General features: G+C 31.9%; 1 protein-coding gene across 2 annotated transcripts in view; it reads left to right on the forward strand.

Annotated features, from left to right (window-relative positions):
- Window positions 1-14,056, forward strand: part of LOC116427861 (serine/threonine-protein kinase PLK1) — a 67,202-nt gene extending 53,146 nt beyond the window's left edge. Inside the window, exons 3-8 of one of the 2 annotated variants that reach the window (XM_031978671.2) lie at window positions 162-278; window positions 4,465-4,679; window positions 5,926-6,355; window positions 7,016-7,497; window positions 8,110-8,243; window positions 8,635-14,056. In XM_031978671.2, the coding sequence (XP_031834531.1) occupies window positions 162-278; window positions 4,465-4,679; window positions 5,926-6,355; window positions 7,016-7,497; window positions 8,110-8,243; window positions 8,635-8,978 (1,722 nt within the window). In that variant the 3' untranslated portion in view covers window positions 8,979-14,056. The remainder of the gene's footprint in view (window positions 1-161; window positions 279-4,464; window positions 4,680-5,925; window positions 6,356-7,015; window positions 7,498-8,109; window positions 8,244-8,634) is intronic. The other variant, XM_031978672.2, reaches the window with a different exon arrangement.
- Window positions 14,057-14,851: the final 795 nt, after the last annotated feature.

Raw genomic sequence — 14,851 nt, forward strand, 5'->3', positions numbered from 1 at the left:
AGTGTCGTCTCTCGAGTGCAAAGGGTTAAGATAACGCGTACACTCGTCGAACGCAGTTAACTGGCTAAATGCTCGGTGGCTCAAGTGTTAAGCTAATGATTCGAATTCCACAGGTGGCTGTGCGCAACAGCAAACAATAATAATGATCCGATTCGTTTTAGATTGCGCGCGAGATCATGATCCACAAGGAGCTGAATCACGTGAATATTGTCCAGATGCATCACTACTTCGAGGATAACCTTAACGTGTACATGCTGCTGGAAGCCTGTCCTCGAAAGGTATCGTATGTCCCGTGCCTACCTGCCCGCGCAGTTTCCTACGGTACATTCTCTCTATACGCTCGCAAGAATTTCCCAACCTTCTCCTTTCGTGCCGGCCCCCCGGTATCCCCGTTGTATTCGAAGAATGAGAGAAGTTCGCGTACCTGTTAGATAAAAGCTCCTTCGCTATTCGCCCGTGGAACTAAGTCAGAGAGATCAACCAGAACTGATTCAATGGACCGAGCTTTGAGGCTGACCGTGCTGGTACAGTACGTTTCGAAAATAATATACCAACTACGCTGTATTTAAATTTTCTGACTGTCCGATAATGGATTGTTGTTAATAGTGATGGGAGAGTGGATATTAGGAAAATAGGAAGAAGGGATTAGAATTAATTTTTATGTTATTTGAATTTGATAGTGTTGTACATATTTTGAAAATAACATGCCAACCACAGTGTATTTAAATTTTCTGACTGTTAATGGACTGGTAATGGATTGTTGTTAACAGTGATGGGAAAATGGAGATTAGGAAAATAGGAAGAAGGGAATTGGAATTAATTGTTATGTTATTTAAATTTGACTGTGTCAATACAGTACGTTTCTCAAATAACACACCAACTAGGTTTTATTACAATTTTCCGAAATTAAATATTAGGAAAATAGAGAAAAATGAATTGGAGTTAATTTTTATGTACTTTAAATTTCATCGTAACGATACTGTATCTTTTTAAAATGCACCAATCGCACAGTATTTAAATGTTTCCATTTTCCAGGTAAGGTTCATTGTCACTAACGCCAAGAAAATTAGAATTAATAAAGTAAAAAAAATTATTTACAATGTATTTCTAGTTGCAGCATATAATAAAAATTTATAAAACAGTCAACTATTTATTTAAAGTCGTTAAAATTTTTTCTACAAAATTTGTTTGCCCAGCATTGAAGTATTTTACATAATAACATTATGCTAATATCTTTTACCAAAATATTCATGTCATTGCATTTTTAAAGACTGTCAAAAATTTTTGGAACGCACTGTATCTGTGTCCCATTTAAAGGTACAGAATGGCTCGTTCCTTTAGAAGGATCACGTATTTATTCCTACATCTGAAATAGACACGCTTAGCGAGTAAACCTTCGGAAAAGCGTTTGGATGTCTGATAATAATAGTTTTCAACGGGTGCAGCTCGTGAAAACGTATTGAGTGGACATACACTTTGTATTGGAGTGAAATTTATTAGATTGCTGCTAAAGTCGGTCTGTCCTTGCATATATGTGTACACAGTTGCTCATAATATTGGGCAAACATGCAACAAAGAAATCTTCATTCAATGAATAAATGACAAATGACATTTTTGTTACACAATTTTCTTATATAACACGACATTTATTTTAATATTTAATTAATAAGTATAAAGTACTTATTAGTAATAAGTATAAAGTATAAAGTGATTATTATTAAAAGTAAGCTGACATGTATATTTTGGCATCAGAAAATTCAGCATATATACGACGAAATTATTTAAAGTAAACAGCAATTTAAGCATTAATATTTTGTGTCATTAACACTGGAAGTACACTTTTACAATTACTGTAAAGGTGCAAACACTTCTTTAAGAAATGATTAAACAAGCTGATTTAAGACCTAATTCAATTCAGAAATTGAATTACGCTTTTCTATTTTTACAAAAACAAATTTTACACAGTGCGATCGTTACATTTTTCCAATTCTAAGCGGATAATAATAAAAATAAAAATTAATAATTGAAAAGAAAAGAAATAAATGAGCTTCGTCTGATTGGGACTCAAACTTAAATTAAGAAATGTCGGGTTTTTAATTATTATAATTACCAGATAATAGAAACGTTATTATCTGAATTATCTCGTAACCTGTTGGATTTCCAGTAAATAATAATAACTCTATTAAATACACAAAAAGTAAATAACGCAAACCGCAGGACACAGCAGACATGTAAAATATGAATATAACTCAATAACAGAATCGTTAATCGAACAATAAAGAGAATAAAATTTGTGAAATACGTCGGTATATATCGATTCATAATTTCCCAGGATCGCATCGATTCGATGTCGAGATTATTATATTCGATGAAAATATTTACAATGCAGTTAGAAGTGAATCGTGGCTGCACGAAATCTCGGTAACGCGTATTCTCGTGCGACCGGGAAAGGAAACGAGTACTTGCACTCTCCACAGCTGATCTGTCCACTTGTTTGTACCGTTAGGATATGCCGGACCGTCAACTAATCGTTCGATTATTAACCGTTTCTCAAATCATTAACTTCACCGGTATACTTGCTTCGTTCACCGGTGAACCGATAAAAAATTTACTAAAAGCTTTCTGACCACGGTGCAGGAACTCACGAAATTCCACGCATTACAGGTGGTGTAATAACTTACGAAATTCCGTATCTTATATACAGCGTGACCCGTTATAATCTTTCCACGCTTTTATCTTCTGAATTATTGCTCGTTTAAGAAAATGTTTCAGACGGACGTTGCCACGTGTAGAAACTAATTTCGGTGCCTTTTGACACTATTTATACCGATGCTTTGCATATACTTATTTTTACCAAGAAGTAATTTAATTTAAATCTATTGAATTACTTAATAGAATGTAACAAATAATTCGATGCAATCTAATAAGAATGTGTATCTGAAATTAATTTTGTCATCATTAGGTTAATTAAAATTACTCGTTGTTTAATCAATCCTTCAAGAATAATAAAGATAAACAAAATTAATATAGGAAACATCGAAGAGTCAATTGAGGAAACATGATTAATCTTTGGAAATAATTTCAAGTTACACTTTTAAAAGGTGTCTTTTAGCACTGTACGCTTAAGTTTTTGAAAAATGTAATTTGTGAAAATAGGAATCAAATTTTCAACTATAGAGATTAGATATCTAAACGAATTTAGAAAAGCCTAAGCTGTAGAAACCAGAAAAATATTTCTCTTAAAATACTTTCGTCGTTCTGATCGTATAAAATGGAAATACTTACAATGTACAATCACAAATTACAAATTAGAATTAATGGATTAAATGTTTATTCTTAAAGCAATTTATTGTTTTAAATTAAATATTGTTTTAAATACAGCAGTAAATCACAATAGTATGTAAGAGCAAACAGAAACTGACTTTTAATGAACTAAAATATTTATCGTTAAAACAATTTGTATAAAATAACAATCTATTATTGTATTAACACTAGAACTACCGCGCCAGTCGAAACCACTGGTTTCGATTTGTTTCTTTAACGATTATTCATATCTTAAAGGCATTGAACATTCGAAATGATCTAGAAAATAAATAGTTTTACTTAAATACTATAACGAATGTCTGAAGAAACTGAAAATAATCTATCGTTATAATTCTTATAGGGATTACATGTCAATTGTATTAATTGCTTGGTACTTTTACTATTAACACGTTGAATGTCGGGGTCACCGGTGACCCCCAACCGAATCGGATTACCATAGTTTACTCAGTTAAACTATGATTATCTGAAAAGATTTATATATTATAAATAATGCGGTGACAGTCAGCTAGATGAACATGCAATAATAATAATGCAAATCAATCAAATGATTTAATATTACATCTTTTCAATTTGGCTATTTTGCTCTATAAAATCGTGCGGCATTCAACGTGTTAACACTAAAACTACCAGATAGGTCAGAATTACCCATTCCTAAATTCATCTTTTACAATTATTGACAAAATAATGTATTCTTCTCTAAGAAATTTCTAAAGAAATTGTTTCTGTAATACCCGAACGAAGTTTTGAGTGATCGAAGTCTCGACAGATGCACTCTTGGGGTTTCTATGGAAAAATTTTGAAAAGTCAACTTGACTGCTTGGTAGTTTTAGTGTTAACACGTTGAACGCCGCACGATTTCACAGGGGAAAATACGCCGAATTGAAAAAATATAATATTACAACATTTGATCGAATGGCATTACTATTCCACGTTCATCTAGGTGAATGTCACTGTACTGTGTAGCATTATTTATAATATAGAAATGTTTTCGTATAATCGTCGTTTCATTGAGTGAACTATAGTAATTCGATTTAGTCGGGGGTCACCGGTGACTCCCATGGAATTCGACGTGTTAAATACAGCAGCAAGTCGAAATAGTACACAAGAGTAAATAAAAACTATCCGATTTTTGTTGCGCAGAGCCTGATGCACGTGCTGAAGTACCGTAGCAAAGTCACGGAGCCGGAAGCACGATACTACATGAAGCAAATGGTAACAGGGGTCGCGTATATTCACTCCCAGAAAGTTGTTCATCGAGATTTGAAGCCGGGCAACATGTTCCTATCGGATCGCATGATCGTCAAGATCGGAGACTTCGGGCTGGCAACCAGGCCTGACGGGCAACGCAGACGTGTGTAAGTTTCCCTCTATTTCCGTCTAGTTCTCGGGCGGCACCTTGTTCTGAAAATAGTAGAAAATCCATGAACCTAAAAGAAAACAGTCCTCCCCTACCATCTGTTCAATTAAACGAAACATCGAGATCATCAGTTCAACGATCACGCGATTGTTATTCTCGTTCCGTTTTGTACGATCGATAACAGGCGCCATCATTCTGCTCGTTTGTTATTGCTGTAATAACATCATTATTTATTGGAGGATTTAGGCAACTCTATAACGGATAATTGAATAATTAGCTTTTGTATATTTTCTTATTCCATACATTTGTCTTTGTGTAAGACAGAGTTAAGAGGGGAATTAGAAGTCATTGGACTGTTTTATCAATATTCGAAGGAATTTGAATGAATAAATGGATTTTATGTTCTTATATGACGACATTGTGTGTAAACGAATGTTTACAATTTATTAGTATTTCTGGAGACTAGTGTGCTAAGCATGGAAATTAATGAAGATTCAATACTGATTGCGAATAATAATAATTGCATTGTATTCAGACTTACTCTTCAGTTCAGTGATCACTGCTAAAACTTCAAATGATAATCCAAAACAAATTTATTACACAATAGATTTTCAATAAACGTTTTCCAGAAGTATCATAATATCTCCAATGATAAACTTGTCACGTAACGATATCCTTGTCACGTATTTTAAAGTGAAACATAAATACGTTGAAACCCCTTAATTCCTTTCCATACAGTGATTGAGACTCGCGATGAAGATTTCTGGATCAATTTAATAAAAATCAATGTTGTTCATTGTCCACGAATCAAAGCAAAGACTACTTTGCCATCACCAATTTATCTTCGAAGTAATACACCAAAGGATTAATCAATAGACTTCACAATCACATTTACCCTTCATTTCAAACATCCTCTAGTAGTTGACACAATTCTTCCCATGACACTAATTCTTTCCAACCACGAAACCAGGCGGTTACCGAAACTCTTGCACACGTTCCCCGTGGGACGACTAAAAATTCAAAACGCATAGACGAAACATTCCCCACGCCCACATCTAATCTCCTCCATCTGGAGTCCAATTAACAATCCAAAGAAAAAAAGGAATTCCGTTTAGACTCCATTCTTAATTACTCCCGCCGGAGGAGACAACTGTGAGAAGAAAAGGTGGCGTTCTTAGGGGATTAACGCGCTGCCTCGCGCGTCTTATCCCACAGAAATCGTAATAATTCGTTTGTATGCGCAGGACAATATGCGGAACACCGAATTACATCGCGCCGGAAGTGTTGTATAAGCAGGCGTACAGTTACGAGGCGGATGTTTGGGCGCTCGGGTGCATACTTTATGCCCTGCTGGTAGGGCAACCACCTTTCGACACGGCCACGCTGAAGGAAACCTACGACAGGATATGTAACAATCATTATCGGGAGGTGGACGACACGATAGCGAGCCGGAGCGGCCAGGATCTCATCAGATGGCTCCTGCAGCCGAATCCCGAGCTGAGACCGTCCCTGGAGAGGGTCAAGGAACACGCTTATCTCACCAAGGAGTACGTGCCAGCCTCCTTGCCTCATACTTGCTGCTACCAAATGCCACACGCGGCGTTAATCGATCCCATGTCATCGCCTTCATCGAATTCCACCACCTCTAGGAACCAGAAGTTCAATAAAAATCAGGTACACTTCTGATTAGCTTCGTCAGCTAATTGATGTGGATTCTAAAACAGCACGAGTCGACCAACGGATGTTTCGAGAAAATAAATCTTTCTTTTCATTCTTCTTCATTCATTGATTACCTGTTTTGTGGATTCTTGCAAGCACTGGCATACATCTTCATTTTCTTAACGTTGTCTATATGAGTTATTGGTGTAAACGTTTTCAGCTCACTCAGATCTGTTTAACCCTTTGCACTCGGAAGTTTTTCACTGGAGATATTTTAACATTTTATAACGACGATATTTTGTGGAACTAACTCGAAGAGAAATCATACGTATATTGAGGAACGAAGCTATTTTATTTCAAATTGATGCATCATATGAGGTATAATATTAAATATCAGATTTTATAGTTGTATGAAAGCTAGTGGTGAGTAAGTCACCTCTCGAGAGCAAATAATATTGAAAATGTACTGAGGGTGTATGTGTAGCTAATGTTTATAGCAAGAATCAACAAAGTAGGTAATGAATAAATGAACGAAGATAAAAAGGAAAATTGATTTTCTCGGAATATTGATCTTGTACAGTCTTAGAGTTCATGGTTCCAATTATAACAACAATAAAACAACCTTTTAGTTATGCTTTCATTAGTACATGAAACATATTTATAAAACGCTTCCAGGTTTGGCCAAACGTGTTGTCGCAAGAAGTATCGCATCGATACCAGCAACAAACATTTAGCACCCCACAATCTCAACCGCTGCAGCAGCATCAACATCAGTTGCAGCAACAGCAGCATCAAACCAATCGTTCTCAGAAAAGCCTGCGAAAGGGATCAAAAGTGATTAGCTGGCTAGCCAGGAAACTTCCGAAAGTTCCGAAGTTCAGGCAACGATTAAGCAGTATACTGTGCCCAGATCACAAAAAAATGGGATACGTGGCACAGAGTATGCAAATGCATCGAGCACTGGAAGCTTGCATCTCTGAAATGAATCACAAGAGCATGATGCAAAATCCTCCGCCTGTGGAAGACGTGGTACCTCTCTTCATCACTAAATGGATCGATTACTCGAATAAATACGGCCTAAGCTTCCAGCTTTCGGATAAATCCGTTGGCGTCCTCTTCAATGATAACACGAAAATTAGTTACACACATGACAGAAGGTCAGTATCTTCTTCCTCTATTAAGATCATACAGGGTACTCTTGAAAAATGGTTTACAACTTTGCAGGCTGGTAATATAAACGAGACAATACAAAATTTATATGGATTTGTAAATATGTGACATTTATTTTATCAAATTAACTTATAAACCCATGTTGATAGTACATGTTTTTATTCGTGAATAATACAAATTTCAAAAATGTTCAACCATCTTTCAGAAATACTCTATGGATTTCAACCCTTTGGACTAAATTCTATTTGAATGTATCTTTTATTTAATTTCATCTTACATTTTGAACGACAGTATACATTTTCCTAGAATTAGTAATGGAAATTTGGTTTGTGGAATTTTCTTATCGAAAATATGGTCGGAGATTCAAGCGATTAAAACTCTTAAAGCATCACCGGATAAGAGGAAGTCTGCTGTAAATAAAAGTCTGATGATTATTTTCGCTCTTTCACAATTTTCGACTTGACTTATCTTGTGCTTTCCTGCTATCATGCGTAAATTTAATTTCATCCAACATGAACATTTGTAAGATTAATAGTACAAAGGGTTAAATATTTCCTTCATCGCATTTCGTTTGTTTAAACCTATTTCTATTTGCAAAGAAGAGTGGAGTATATGACTACTGAAGATGAAGTAACGAGATACCATAGAGAAGAAGACGTTCCACCCGTTTTGCAGGAGAAACTCGAATTACTTCAACGTTTTACCCAATACATGGATAATTATATGACTGAAGGTAATAAAAATAAATATACAGTCATCATATACGAGTCAGCAACGAAAGTATTTACACAGTATGGAAATAAATAAGTTATTATTAAAAGAAATTGTATACATTGGTGTTAAGTACCAGAAAATTATGTATAAGATATAACAAATTTTTTAAATATTTAACAGTATGCGAATTATGTAACATTCATTGCGTCTAATGCTGTATAACATTCGAATACTTTTGTTGTTGACTATGCATTAACATTATATGAAAAATCATGCAATTATATAAAAAATATGGTTTGTAGATTATAATATTATTTACTCGGATATACTACAGTAAATTCGAGTGTAATCCACTAATACGGTAGACGCTGTAATTAACTTTATAAAATTGTTTATTAATTTTGTTCAAGGTGGTGAAATCAAGGAATATCGGGCTGTACCAAAACAGTCAAAGAATGTTTGCATACCACGAATGAGAAGATGGCTGCGAACGGACAAAACTATTGTGATGGAACTAACAGTTCCCCTTTTACAAGTAAACTTCTTTGAGGACCACACGAAACTAGTGGTTTCGCAAGAATCACCCAGTAGGGGTTATTTAATAACTTACATTGACACCAGTAGGCGTACGTCTTCTTACTGGTTGAATGATATACGAGATTTTGGCTGTACCAGTGATCTTTACGAACGGTTGTATTATGTATGCAAACTCTCCAGAGAATTTGCAGAGTTGCATAATAATACGATTGCTTGACCATCAAAGACGCATTGGAAAACGAAAAGTTTATCGAAAGATTGAAATTCCATAGGTGCAATCACTTAAAATGTACTTTTTGTTAGCTGCATTCATGCAATATATAATATTTCAACCTTAGAAAAATGTTTAAACAAATTTGTTAAATTTGATAATATGAGTTTGACGTAAATTTTTCGACGATTATCATTGTGTTTCTTAAACATTGTTACCTATGTATTAAAGGACTGGTGTTTTCATGTTTAGGTTAGATTAATTAGAGTAATTAATTGTTATAGTAACTATTATATCTTTATTTCACTATAAAATTTTCTGTTGTTTCGGTGGTGTATAGATAAAACTTTAAATTGCAATTGGTATCAACTTATTGCTTGCAATAAGTGAGTATTTTTTAAATAATCTATTACAGGAGTGTTATAAAAATGTTCATTATGTTAAAAAATGATATTTTAGATACTTGAAATTTTGCATTTGATAAGAAAATAAATTTGTCATAATTTTGCTTGGATTTGTGAATTCCAAAGATACTTAAAATATTCAAAGTATTTAAGGATTACTAAAAAGTGTACATACATATACATAGTATTACTCTGAAAACATATTTTACTATGCAATATTGACAAGATCATATATAATATTAATTTTGCATTATAGTAAATATTTTTGTATAATGAAGTTATTAACATAAAGTAGTTCATGATATGCAAAATTGAGATATTGAAAATTGAAAAAAAACTTTATGGAAATTATCTTATCACTCTAGTTTAAAAATTGAATATTTAATTAAAAGTTATTTAATAGTGGTAGCATTGTTAGCATATTATGTTTAAATAGTTCAGTTTATTAATTTAGTCAAATTCGGAATACTATGAATGCAGCTAAAGAAAAGGCATTGTTAAATGAATGTATGGAAACACGGGGTAAGCCATATTTAAATTTTGCATACAATTATTTCTTTTACAGAGTTGTGATACATTATGTTTTATATGTTGTAAGACAAACTCAGAATATAGTTAAATTTATAAACATTAAAGGTATTGTCGAATTTTTTGTTACAAATTAATTGAAATTATTATACAGGTTTCTTTTGTAATAATTATCTATAAACAAATACGTTCAAGCTTCCATTTCAAACAGTTATGTTGTTTACATTTGGTAAACATTAGGTCTACTAATTGTAAACCTGTCATTAATAATATATGCACAGTAGTTTGAAATTCTAAAGAATCAAATATTGATTAGATTACTGTGTATACACTTGTTACAATTACACTAATTTAAAAAAATTTGTAACTTTTATACTATAGTTATGCATGTTCATACGCATAAAAGCTATTAAGTGTTAATACACAAATTAAACAATTTTTCACAAACATATTAGAAAATTTAATAACTTTTTTATTTTTAATATATATTTTTTTAATTATTTTTCTATATTACTTATAGAAAAATCTTATATAATTTTTATTTTAATATCAATATGATATATTTTAATGTATTATTTTAATATTGTAGTAAATTTCTCGATTTACTGCATTACAAACAATTAATTTTCAGCAGAATTTTTATACATTATTTTAGTGTATTTTATATAACTCATTCTACAAATTCGTACCTTGACTCAGATTAAAATGATGCACAGTTACTTATTATTTTTAAAACCTTGAATAAAGTGCAACTTAAAGTGGGAACTATTTCCCACAATTTAGTAGTTTTCTGTAAGTTAAATTTGCATTCAGTGAATACAGAATTTGTGTGTTAACATTTGACCATTGTATATCCATCTTAATATAATTGTTATAATAATGAGGATGAGTTAATATGCTTCCGAGATGTCTTCACCAATCGATAAACCGTTAAGAGCATTTTATAAGTATAAATATTTGTTTTCATATAGGCAATAAGTTATAGTGCAAATGTTCTTACTGTTGTAAGAAATTAGATCAGGGCAGACAAAGGCGCGCTCTGGCTCAACATTGTTATTATACAATAACAATAAACTGTAAAATAACGAAGAATACTAGATTAGGCATGGTCAAGATTGATCCAGACAAAAAAAAAGAATACAAAAATTGAAGCAATGAAAACTTATTCTGATATTCAATCATAGTAGTAAAATACTTTGTAATAAAAAAAATATTTAAACGACAAAAAAATTAAAGTGTGTTCTAAAAAAAGAAACTCTCGTGAAAAGGGATACAAAGGGATGAGCTAAGAAAAACATTTCTACAGGATGCCAAACACTCATAATCTAAGTGCCTATATTGAACAAGAGCCTGAGTGTAATGTAAATTTAGATTTTGGAATAACATGATTTAGAAAAATTTTATTTCTGGAACCAAAAAGAAAAAAGAAAATGAGAAAAATTTATCATAATGCAAGCAAACTGGAAGTACCAATTAAACGGCCTCGTTATAAATTATTCCAAATTGCATGCATTGTTTGACGTACAACGGCAACGAAAAGTAACATTACGCGGACCAATTTAATTGGCTTGAAAACAATATACCGCATGTTAGTTGCTTCTGTGTGAGTGATCGTGGCGCATTATTATCCATATTAATCTTCCATGACAGCAAATTATCTATTTTCGAGAACATACACGCCCTCTTGCAATCTCTAATACCGTATACTTATTAAAACTGCTTCCCTATAGCATTTATTGAATTAACGTCACAAATATCTTTGGTACATGAGACAGATCTGTTTGCCGAAATTTCGTGCCAAATATTTTGGTCACTTATTCATTAATAATCAATACTATACATTCACTTGTCCAATTATAAAATGAAACTCTTGTAAATATTTCAAACTGATACATTTCCATTCATTTGTCTTTTCTATCACTATTAATATGTCTTTTTTACTTAAATTTAAGAAAAAAGAACATAATTTCACAAATTAACATTTTGCGCTTATATTATAAAAAAATTTAGGACAGAAATACTTTACAAATGTAGGTAGATTTTAAAATTTCGTTTTCGGATGGACTGAAAAGATTGATGAAATAATAGATTGCACTTTGTATGGGAGAAGTTTTTGGAATTTGATTAGATAGCAGTACATAGGAGTATATACAACGTGAATATGTAGATGCGAATCACATTTATGCGATGCCGTTGTCGAATGTTTTTGATGAAATTTTCTTCAAATTGGCAAGTAAAGTATTTATGAATGAATAAGTTTTTCAATGTTTTCAGTAGTGTTACTGAAATTAATGTGAGAATAGAACCATACGAAGTTTTCAGTTATCCATATATGTTTAACTGAAGGTCTAAAGATCCTTAGTAATCCTAGTCACTCTCGTTTTTCGCTTTAGTAAGATAAGGGCGAAAAGGGTACCACTGCCATCGGTTCATGCCGCAGTAGCCTGTTGTTGCTATATTCAGGCTGTTAATTAGATAACATTATTTATTATTATGTATTAATAATTCTACTATTATAATTTCTATTGCAAGTATTATGCACTTGTCTTTATTATTATCATTAACTCTAATGAGTTGCCATTGGCAATTTTCTGTAAAGATTCTCATCAGATGCTATCCTTGCAATCAAATATTTTATATTACATATATTTGTTTATTGAAGACTCCTTATATTTATGAAACCTAACATATTTAATAATTTGATCTCAACTAAAAGGAAAACAGTCTGAATATTATTATTTGATGAAAGGAAATTCGATGAGATGTACTTACTTACACGTATTTAAGAAAACCTAATCTTTCAAACGAATCTGTAAAATTGTTATTATTCTAAAAAAAGAAGTATGCTTAAGTTCTCATTAGAAACATTAAATTATTTTAGTAATTACATCTCCTTAGTACTATTTTCTTATGAATAGAAGAGTAGGATATAATTATTACGGTGTATTAAATTATAAGATGGAAAGCATCTATGTCAGTGACTTAGAAATTCATGAAAATAGATCTCGATTTGCTGCTATCAGTGTACTTGTAACTGAAACTTGAGTAAACATGAGATTACTTCTCAGTTACAGAGTTCTTTACCTTATCACTCTAAGTTATTGTATGACTTGTTGTGATGCACATTAGCAACACTGTTGATGCTATTAATGTATTATAGCTTTCAATGATGTAATTGGTTCTAGTATTGTAATTATATTTAGTATAATGCCACTAAAGATAATTCATGTATCCACTTATGAATAAGGCAACTTACTTTCCAGCAAATTATATCTATTTGCCTAGAGTGATTTAAACTATATACTGCTGACTATATTTTATTTTTGTTCAATATGTTATATTGTAATGTACATTGCACATACAGTTGCTTTGCGAAGTAAATTAGCACCTTTTTTTAGAAATATTATTCATAATTCCAAATTTTAATTTCTTACTTTGGATAATAAATATCTATTCACTTGCTTATATGTTCGTGTCAAAATGATAATCATCCCCTAGCATGTAATATTGAAAATAGATTGATAGAAGCATTTAGTTACTTTTCAAGGCAACTGTATTTAGTGTAATTAAATGACAATTGATGTTAAGGATCTCAGATTTGTTAACTTATCGATCATATGCGAGTAAAATCAAATGATTAGTTATGTGACAAAGAATATACATACATATATGCTCTTACTTTATGTATGCACGCAGAATCTTTAGAATTTACCATATGTAATGTAATATTTTACAATTGGAATTTCAAATTCGTAAGAATTGCAGTTCATTTGTACCGTTAAGAGCGTGAAACTTAATTACAAATGATTGTGTGATAATGTCGACTATTTTGATACTCGTATAAAAGGAACAGAAAGTTACACATTAAATATGGTACATTTGTTTAGAATCTCCTGTGTACATAGGCATAATACAATTATTACCGATAAAAGTGGATATGGTGAAGATGAACGTTTCATTATTGAAATGTTTTATAAACCTACAGCTTTCATAAGGCACACGTTTGCGAGATGCAACTGTCTGAAAAGTTTGATTTAAAACGATTAATGTGATTTTATTTCGTTTTTTTTCTATGTGTACACTCTTAGATATACCCTATGTACATATAAAACTACTTATTTACCGAAAATACATTATAAAATTCTTGCTCTATTTGTTACAGTTCATTCATTTCCTTTTTACATCTGTTCCTGAAACACTTGGTAACTTAATATTCATAAGAGCTATGGGTTTAAACATTACTTAAGCTAAGCATCGTTCTTTGTACATAAAATAGAAATATGACAAATCATTTAATAATTATTTCCAAGAAACAAACAATTTTACACGAGATGTAATAAAGTACGGTCAATTATAAAATGTAGTAACTTTAATAATAGTAGTAGCTTAGGATTAAAACAGTAACCGCTGCCTTGAAATTAATTATATAGAATGAATTCAAGACGATTAGAGCACAAGATAAACAATATAGTTATTCACTTAAAAAAATTCTTGACAAAAAATATTTTTCTAATAATAACAGTAACGGTTCGTGGAATTAGGACAACTTTTTAAATTGGCAGAAACATTTTGGTCCCAGTATGTTTTGATTATTACAGTAGAACCTCCTATGACACAATTTAAATAATCCGTGTTACGCCCTAAACATAGGTAAATTGTAGGAATTTTTTTATTAATAACTATTAAGTGAAGATTTCTGCTTTTTTAGTCGTACAACTGTAATATTCTGCTTTATATTTGTATTCTTTCTAAGCTAAACAACATAGCGTACTTAATCGCTAGCTTCGGAACCCCTGTTCGTAAAACATCCATTGTCGCCGGACTCGAATGCAAAGAACTGAACAATCCGAAAACAAACATTTCTGTGGACTTACAAATAGAAATATGACATCTAAAATATAGTTATCTAAAATGAAATTGCAAGTATTTGCAAAAACCTGTTTTCAA

This window comes from Nomia melanderi, chromosome 6 (genome assembly GCF_051020985.1).
Source record: "Nomia melanderi isolate GNS246 chromosome 6, iyNomMela1, whole genome shotgun sequence".
NCBI lineage: Eukaryota > Metazoa > Arthropoda > Insecta > Hymenoptera > Halictidae > Nomia > Nomia melanderi.